Source organism: Corapipo altera, unplaced genomic scaffold (assembly GCF_003945725.1).
Source record: "Corapipo altera isolate COAL_440 unplaced genomic scaffold, ASM394572v1 189, whole genome shotgun sequence".
NCBI classification, from domain to species: domain Eukaryota; kingdom Metazoa; phylum Chordata; class Aves; order Passeriformes; family Pipridae; genus Corapipo; species Corapipo altera.
In genome coordinates this window covers 10,771-20,154 of record NW_020885064.1, presented here as the reverse complement: position 1 = coordinate 20,154, position 9,384 = coordinate 10,771, and the positions used below count along the sequence as shown (strand labels likewise).

Here is a 9,384-nt window from a genome sequence, read left to right as displayed (position 1 = left end):
TCCTCATCCAATGAATCCCACTCTGCCCTGTTCCCAGCTCCTCATCCTGGCTTGGAGCTGCCCTGACCCCCATTTCTCCTGGGAAAAGCTGCACCAGAACTTTTGGAGTGTCCTGTGCCGGGCCAGGAGTTGGACTCAGTGATCCTCAGGGGTCCCTTCCCACTCAGGATGTTCTGTGATTCCATGAACTCTTGACAAACCATCCATAATGGGGTTTTTTTTTTGGTTGTTTGTGATCTGAGGGTTTTTGCTTCCCAGGTGCAGAGACTGCAGAGGGGAAAAATCCCTTTTTTGGTGTTGTAGATCACCGTAAACCTTGTTCATTAACATCATAGAATCACAGAATCAGCCGGGTTGGAAAGGACCTCTGAGATCATCCAGTCCAACCTTTGATCCAACCCCGCTGTGGTTCCCAGCCCATGGCACTGATTCCACATCCAGTCTGTCCTTAAAAACCTCCAGGGATGGAGAATCCACCACTTCCCTGGGCAGCCCATTCCAATGGCTGAGCACCCTCTCTGCAAAGAATTTTTTCGTGATATCCAACCTAAACCTGCCCTGGCACAGCTCAAGACCGAGCCCTCTTGTCTTGCTGATGCTGCCTGGGAGAAGAGCCTGACCCCCCCCCGGCTCCCCCCTCCTGTCAGGGAGTTGTAGAGAGTGAGGAGGTCTCCCCTGAGCCTCTTCTCCAGCAGCCCACAAGATTCAGCAGCTTCTTGTGCTTAAAAAAAAGAGTTTTGTTGCTTCAATTCCGATATTTTGGATTTGGGGGGTTGCTCTCAGTGCCACCCTGCAAAGCTGGAGTGATGCCACGTGGAAGTAGCTCTGGATCCCCTCCTGGTCAGATAACAGAACAGAGCCCCTGTCACTGCAACGTCCCTACTTCGTTCTCCAAGCTGTGCAGGATCTGGGATGCACGTTGGAAGCTTCCCCTTCCAAAGGCTGTGCACAGGAGGATTTCCCAGTGGATCCACTGATGTCTGAGAGATTTTTGTGCGGATCTCAGACCCAGTCTGGTCATCTGGAGTTGGCAGTTGAGGCTCTTCCCATCTCCCAAGTCCTCACGAGCCGTTGTCCTGTCTGAAATTGCAGCTGTCCGAGGGTTGCCGTTGGTTCTGCACCCAGAAGTCTTTGGGGTGGAGAGCAGGGGGAGGACACTGGTGCCTTGGTCACTGGAGCAGGAAGGGTCCTGACTTGCCCTCCATGACCTGGGAGTAGATTTCACAGGATATTCTGAGTTGAAGGGACCCATAAGGTCGAGTCCAGCTATTAAGTGAGTGGCCCATGCAGGGATCAAAGCCACAACCTTCGTGTTGTTGGCCGTGCTCTGACCAACTGAGCTCATCTCAGGGTCTGTGCTGAGGGCATGAGTGAGGTTCCAAGTCCACCTGACTCCTAATACCACAAATTCTTATTTATTCTGCAGTCATATGTGAAGATGAATTTCTCCTTTGAGAGTGAGTCTGCTGGGACTTGGACCTGCTTGTGCCAGACGCTTCCCAAGCCAATACTAACCCTCCCAGCCTCTGGCACTAACATTCCCGTGAGCTTGTAATTGTCACGAGCTGTGCAAAAGGTAACAGTGCAAAAAGCTTCAGTAGAAACTGCTGTGACCAGGACAGTCCTGGCCTGGTCAATCCTATTGCCTGCAAACCATCCTTACACAGGATCCCAGACTGCTTTGGGTTGGAAGGGACCTTAGAGCTCATCCAGTGCCACCCCTGCCATGGGCAGGGACACCTTCCACCAGCCCAGGTTGCTCCAAGCCCCGTCCAACCTGGCCTTGGACACTTCCAGGGATCCAGGGGCAGCCACAGCTTCTCTGGGCAACCTGTGCCAGGGCCTCCCCACCCTCCCAGCCAGGAATTCCTTCCCAATATCCCATCTAACACTGCCCTCTGGGAAGCCATTTCTCCTTGTCCTGTGCCTCCAGTAGACAGTCTCTCTCCACCTTGCCTGTCAGCTCCCTTCAGGTCCTGGAAGGCCAGAATCAGGCTGCCTGGAGCCTCCTCCTCCCCAGGTGGACCCCCCCAGCTCTCCCAGCCTGTGTGGTGTTTTACTTTGCTCTTGTCTCCAGGCAGGATGGGCGGTGCTGCCAGATTTGGGGCCCATCATCCCTGGTTTGAGCCGTCAGGGTGTGGGGCTCCTGACCCCTGGAACGTTGCTCTTGCAGGCTCAGATCACCATGAAGGTGATCCAGGGGCTGTACAGCGGCGTCACCACGGTGGAGCTGGACACGCTGGCGGCCGAGACCGCGGCCACGCTGACCACCAAGCACCCCGACTACGCCATCCTGGCCGCCCGCATCGCCGTGTCCAACCTGCACAAGGAGACCAAGAAGGTCTTCAGCGGTGGGTCCAACGTCCAGCTGCTCGGGGGCAGTGACTGAGGGGACTGGGAGCTCTGGGGGATGGAAACAGAGCTTGGGACAAGTGCCCTGTTCAGGGGAACAGCCTCGTGCTGAGCAGGTACGACAGTGGTGTGTTTGTGGGGCCGGAGGGAGTTGTTTGAGAGGATGGGCATTCCTGCCCATCCCTAATCCCAGTGCCAGGTGGTGCAGGTGCAGGCCTGGGGATGTCCTTTTCACTCCCCTTTTCTTTGCAGATGTGATGGAGGATCTCTACAACTACATCAACCCTCACAATGGGAAGCACTCCCCAATGATCTCCAAAGAAACTCTGGACATAGTTCTGGCCAACAAAGATGTAAGCAGTTGTTTTTCTCCACTTATAAGTTTTCAGAATTCAATGAAATACTTCAGATAATTTATTTTAATTTTTTAAGCAAGCCATGTTTGTTCTAGGGCAAAAAGGCCATGCAGAAACCAGTGCAGGGAGTGACTGGAGGGTTTAAAAGAGGGGATGGAGGGAGTTTCCTTCCCAGAAGGATATTTCTGTAATAGAATCTATTTCCTTGAATGTCCCCAGTGCCAATTTCAGCACAAGTGATTAAAGTACCCTCTGCTGGAGCAAAGTGAGGCAGCACAGAGGTTTGGGTTCAGGTTTTGGGACAGCGTTGTTCCACCTCAGTGAGGCCCCAAGGGCTGACTGTGAATGTCACTTTTGTCTGTTGTTCCCTGGCAGCGCCTCAACTCCGCCATCATCTATGACAGAGACTTCTCCTACAACTACTTTGGCTTTAAGGTAAAGAGCACATTACTCAGACTCTGTTGGGAATGCTCGTGGATTTGTCTGGGATGGGGCAAGGGGGGCACTGGAGGAGGTGGGACATCACTGGGGTTATGAAGGACAAAGAGTGGAAACCTGGATGAAGCAGCTCCCAGTGGGATAAATTGTGGAGTTTTCCTTGCTGCTGGAAGGCCTTGTAGCTGTTGGGCTCTGTTTCACAGCACATCACACTGAATGTTGTTGAATGCCATTCCTCAGGAAATAATCTGATCCTTAATAAACCAAACCAGGGATTTTGGCTTTCCCTGTTGTTTTGTGGAGCAGTTGCTCTCAGTGTGTCATCCCACACATTTATCCTCTCCTGTGCTGCTGGAACATCTCCCCCACACCAGCCCAGTGTGCTGATCCTCCCTCGTGTTCCCCTCACACCCTGCTGTGTTGGATTGGTTTTGGGAATGATACTGGGTTTAAGACTTTCTGGAGGCTTGGCTGGAGTGTTCTACTCTTCCATAGCTCTGGGTACTGCAGAGAGGTCCTGTGGCTGGAGGGGCAGTGTGGAACTTCGTGGCCATGCTCCACACTCCGTAATCCAGAGCAGAGCCCTCCCTGTTGGAATCTTCCAGTGGGCTTGTGGGCTTTCAGTCATTAATCGCCTGATTAAGCTATTAAGGAGAGGAGGGGTGGAGTGCAGGGCTAGTGAGGCCTGGGATGAGGAGTGTGGAGTTGCTGGAGTTGGGATTTAACAGGATTTGATTTAAATATTCCAATCTGCCTGCCTGCTAAAATCCATCCTCTCTTTTTAAAGACTCTCGAACGCTCCTACTTGCTGAAAATCAACTCCAAAGGTAAGAGCTGTTCCTTGTGCTAAGCACTTCTTCATCCAGTTGAGTCAATTTAATTATGTGCTGTTATTGCAGGCCATTGGCTTGGAAATCCTTGGACACCAGAAGGGTCAGAAGTTAACTGTAATATCGTAGAGATGAAAGATAATTGGATTCTGGATTGGATATTTGATTGGACTGTAATTGTTAATCCGAGTGAAGTTTTTTCCTCCTCTGTGAGAGCAGCTGAGCATTGGAGCAGGTTGTTCTTGGGTCTTTCAGAGCCTGACTGGGTGAAGTCCTGAATAAACAGGCCTGGTTCTCTTAGCTGGCTCTTCTTTGGCCAGGAGTTAGGCTGGAGATCTCAAGTCCCTTCCAGCTGGAATTACTCTGTGATTCCATGAGCAGTCTGGCTGCCGTTGTTTGTACCTTGTTGCCATGCTCTGTGTGTGTCTGTGCTGACAGTGACTGTCACACTGACCCTTCTTCCTCCCGGCTTCCTGGATGTAGTTGGGGCGTGAGAGGCTGGACAGGACCCGGCCCATGTGTGCTGGGACCCCAAAATTCCAGTGTGCTGGGCTGATCCCACAGCGTGGGAGGGGGGATTCTGCCCCTCTGCCCCCTCAGGTGAGACCCACCTGCAGAGCTGCCTCCAGCTCTGGGGTCCCCAACATCAGAAGGATGTGGAGCTGCTGGAAAGAGTCCAGAGGAGGCACCAAGATCAGAGAATCACAGAATCAGCCGGGTAGGAAAGGACCTCTGAGATCATCCAGTCCAACCCTGGATCCAACCCCGCTGTGGTTCCCAGCCCATGGCACTGATGCCACATCCAGTCTGTCCTTAAACATCTCCAGGGATGGAGAATCCACCCCCTCCCTGGGCAGCCCATTCCAATGGCTGAGCACCCTCTCTGGAAAGAAATTTCTTCTCAATATCCAACCTAAACCTGCCCTGGCACAGCTGAAGACCGAGCCCTCTTGTCTTACTGGACACTGCCTGGGAGAAGAGACCAACCCCCCCCCGGCTCCCCCCTCCTGTCAGGGAGTTGCAGAGAGTGAGGAGGTCTCCCCTGAGCCTCCTCTTCTCCAGGCTGAACAGCCCCAGCTCCCTCAGCCTCTCCTCACAGCACTTGTGCTCCAGTCCCTTCCCCAGCCTTGTTGCTCTCCTCTGGACCTGCTCCAGCCCCTCCATGTCCTTCCTGAGCTGATGACTGGGGGGTGGAGCAGCTCTGCGGGGAGGAAAGGCTGAGGGAATTGGGTTCAGCCTGGAGGAGAGAAGGTTTTGGGGTGACCTAACTGTGACCTTCCAGTACCCAAAGGGAGCCTGCAAGAAAGATGGAAAGAGACTGTTTCCAAGGGCCTGGAGTGACAGGACATGGCTTCCCACTGCCTGAGGGCAGGGTTAGATGGGATACTGGGAGAAATTCTTCCCTGTGAAGGTGGTGATGCTGGCAGGACCTAAAGAATGCAATGAATTGCCTCAAAAGACTGTCAGAGAAGGAAATTCCCATAAGCCACCACCACAGGAATTTGTGATAAGCACAGACTGGCAACAACAGGAACCAGGCCTGGTAAGACAAACGTGGGTAACCTACTCAAATTAAAATTCCCACTGTGGAAAACTGTGAGAAAGGAAAGTGTTAATTACAGACCTAAACGAAGGTGAAGGTTTGAAATCAGCACACCAACAAAATTCCACTGTGCAAGCCGTGGGGAAGGAAAAGAACTGCTCTCACCCAGGCCATCCCAAGCTGTGGGAACATCTGAGACTCCCTGTGGATATCCAGGACTTGGACTGTACAAAAATGGTGCCCCAGGAGCATGACTTTGGGACCCTCAGCACCGAGAAGACCTTCTCTCTCTTTCTCTGTCTCTCATATTTACAGTTAAATAAAACTGCACTATTGATTTTGGGGTCTCATTTGCACTTTAATTTAAACAGAGGCGTCTTTCAATAACTGGATCCTGACAGAGGCCCTGTGTCAGAGACTGGAATGGTTAATGGCTTAAACATTGTTAACATCACCAGAAGGCTTGTCCACTGTGGCAAACTGCAAAGGAACAGCTGCTCATCTACCCAGGCCACCCCGCACTGAATATGCCTCCTAATTTGGGTTGGGAGAGGACCTTGAGATCAGATAAGGGTGCTGTTGTCCAGCTATCCCAGTGCAAAAGGCTGTGCACACCTGAAGCTACAAACTGGATTTCAAGGTGAGGGAAGAGGCTGGGAAGAGGCAAATCCTAGAAGGTGGGATGGTCCTTATCAGGCCAGTGTCCTGATGGCTCAGCTGTGAGAACCCCTCTGAGGAGCACCTTCAGTCAAAGGCTCCTGACATGTCCCTGACATCACCCATTGTAAAACTCCCCACCCCAGGGGAGGTACCAGGCGTTCCCACCTGAACCTGGGTGGATATAACTCATGAAAGCTCTGAGTTTGCTGGACTCCCCCCATGGATCAAGACCATCACTGTGACAGGACCACGACCACCACTTCAACCAGCAGGCACTGAAGCTGCAACTGCCCCATCTCCTCGCTGGATCCAACGGCTACTGACTGTGTATCTTTCTGCTTTTGTCCTTTCTTCCTCTTGCTTGTCCTTACACATTTCCTTAAGTGTTATTTTCATGCTTCCTATCAGTCTCTTGCTGGGAAGTCTCCCCATTTTGTTGAAGACTTTCGGGAAGCCATCGGGGTCTCTTTGTCCCTTTTTGTGGCACCCACGATCATCTGACAATGGGTTCTTGGGAATGCCCCCTCTGGGTGCTGAGGTGTTTCCCATAACCAATCAGGATGGTCACCATGGCCTTAAACTGGTCTCTCACCCAACAGGTACCTGCACGTTATCTCGCTTCAGAGACACCCAGAAACTGTTCATGGACAAGAACCTTCTCCCAGGCTGGGCCTCCAGGGCAGCACATTTCCTTGAGCAAAGGCTATTTTTTCTCTCCTCAGTCAACTCTCCCAATGCCCTTTGCCCCTGACATTGCACCTCCTCGCTCAAGGAAGCATTCCCGCCGGGAATGGAAATACAGGGCGTAATAACGCGTGGAGGCAAAGCACACAGGGAAAGGAGCGGAGATGTGACGCCGTGAGGAGGTGAATGTCCTTGTCCTCTGGCGACATGACACAGCGCCCAGCCAGCGGGGCACCGCCCCAGGGCAGGGCGGCTCAGTCACCCCTGGAGTCGTGCCAGGCCAAAGTCCCTTCGGCACCAGGAAGGAAATGAGGAAATGGCGTCTGGCGGGAACGGCGCGCGCGCCGTTCGGAGACACGAGGCGGAATCTCGGCAGCCGGAGCGGGAGAACTCCCACGTACACGGAATTCCCACGTTAACTTCTCTAACACCCCAATCCCCAAGCCTCGGGCTTTACTGTGAGTGTTGAATACCTTGAAGTTACGTGAAGAGAAAGTGCCGACGCGCTTTCCCAAAACTCAGGGTGAAGTTTTGGCGTCTTGGCCAAAGGTTCATGGGGGTAACGTACAACCGAGGAGAAGCGTTCCACTAAAGCACCTGGCAAACACCAACCCCACACAACTCACCACCAAGGAATGCTCTGGAAGTCTGGCTCCATGTGGCAGCAGCGGGCTCCGGAGAGGGAAGAGAGAGAGGAGCGCCGCGCTCCTGTATTTATGTGCTCGAGGTGCTGTGGCCACACCTCCAGGGCGGGACTTAGGGCCAGAGTGAGGGGTGGGGTCTCCCACCTGGGCCCTCCCACACATGGAGTTGGTTGATTCCACCCAGTAATCAAATCATCCAGTCTCTCGTGACTTCAACCTGTCAGACTCCTGGTCCAGAGCCGCACGCTCACCCAGGTGTGTTGCTTTTAAAAATACGTTCCAGGCTCTGAAAGTTCACCCTAACGTACAGCCAAGGTAGAGCATTCCACAAAGTGCTGACCCAGCACAAACCAACACACACAGCTGAGCAGAGTCCAACCCACTGGCTTTGAGTTACCCTAAATATAAAGTAAGAAAAGAGACCGAAAGAGAGAAATAAAGAGACTAAGAGAAGAAAAAGGAGTAAAGAAGAAGAAAGAAAAAAGGTTAGGATGAGGAAAAAGAGTAAAGAAGAAGAGAGGAGAATAAGAGAAAAATGGATTATCACATACCCACCACCGAAGAGTTCCATGGCAGACCATCTCCACGAGGCAGGTCCTGAGAGGAGAGGAAGGGTGGACACCGTTTGCTGCTGGACATCTGTGGCCACTCCTCCCGGGCAGGACTTTGTGCTCACTGACCCCTCAGTGCCTCTGGCCGGAGCGAGGGACGGTGCAGCCAGGCAGGGGCTGGGTGAGGAGCTCCAGGCATGGTGTGGGCAGGCCCCCAGGCTGCCCTTTGACCAACAGCTCCACTGCAGACCAACCTGCTGCCCTCCAGGGCAGCTCACGCTCAACTGACTCCATGGCCTGTGGGCCGGTGCCTGGCACAGACCCCATCTCCAGCCAGGCTTCCAGGGGGTCATTGTCACCAGGAGAGTGGCCACGGGGCCCAGGAGACCCAGCACTCTTCGCTGCACCATCTGATGACAAAGGGAGAGCCTGTTCTCCCCTGTTCTCTGGTGCTTCTTCTGTCAGCCTCTTCCTCATGCACATGACATCAAGGTGCCGTTCTCCCCGTTCTCCGTTCTCCCCTGCATTTCATTGTCTCTGTTCCCAGCAGTGGCCCCAGGCATGTCTGTGAAAACCTTCTCTTTTGTCCCAGGGAGTTGGCCTCCTTGGCAGGCAGGAGAGAGAGACATGTAAAGCTATTCCCGGGAAAGAACCTTTTCCCAGGCCGGGCTTCCAAGGCAGCACAGTTTCCTTGAGCCAACACTGGTTTTTTCCGCCCTTGAGCAACTCTTCTGAAAACCTTTCCCCTGACAGCTCCATACCTGTTTTCCTTTGCAACCAAACTGTTCTAAAATAGTCTCTACATATACATATATATTTACAAACACCATTCAGTGTTGTTTCACTCTAATCCACCCCAAGGGATCTATTAATAACAACCTGGGTTACCATACCCTTCTGGGGGAGGTCATAACGCCCTGGCCCAGGTTGCCCAGAGAAGCTGTGGCTGCCCAATCCCTGGAAGTGTCCAAGACCAGGCTGGATGGGGCTTGGAGCAACCTGGGCTGGTGGAAGGTGTCCCTACCCATGGCAGGGGCTGGAATGAGATGGTCTTTGGTGTCCCTCCCAACCCACCCAGCCTGTTGAGTGACTGTGTGTGTGTCCCCAGCCCACCCAGCCTGTTGTGTGACTGTGTGTGTCCCCAGCCTGTTGTGTGACTGTGTGTGTCCCCCACCCAGCCTGTTGTGTGACTGTGTGTGTGTCCCCAGCCCACCCAGCCTGTTGTGTGACTGTGTGTGTCCCCAGCCTGTTGTGTGACTGTGTGTGTGTCCCCCACCCACCCACCCAGCCTGTTGTGTGACTGTGTGTGTCCCCAGCCTGTTGTGT

General features: G+C 53.2%; 1 protein-coding gene across 1 annotated transcript in view; it reads left to right on the top strand.

Moving 5' to 3' along the window:
- The window catches only part of RRM1 (ribonucleotide reductase catalytic subunit M1), a gene marked incomplete at its 3' end in the record, with an annotated part of 21,392 nt that overhangs the window by 1,251 nt on the left and 10,757 nt on the right, over window positions 1-9,384 (top strand). The window contains exons 3-6 of the mRNA XM_027669042.1: window positions 2,174-2,351; window positions 2,605-2,705; window positions 3,084-3,143; window positions 3,934-3,973. Of these exons, the coding sequence (XP_027524843.1) occupies window positions 2,174-2,351; window positions 2,605-2,705; window positions 3,084-3,143; window positions 3,934-3,973 (379 nt within the window). The remainder of the gene's footprint in view (window positions 1-2,173; window positions 2,352-2,604; window positions 2,706-3,083; window positions 3,144-3,933; window positions 3,974-9,384) is intronic.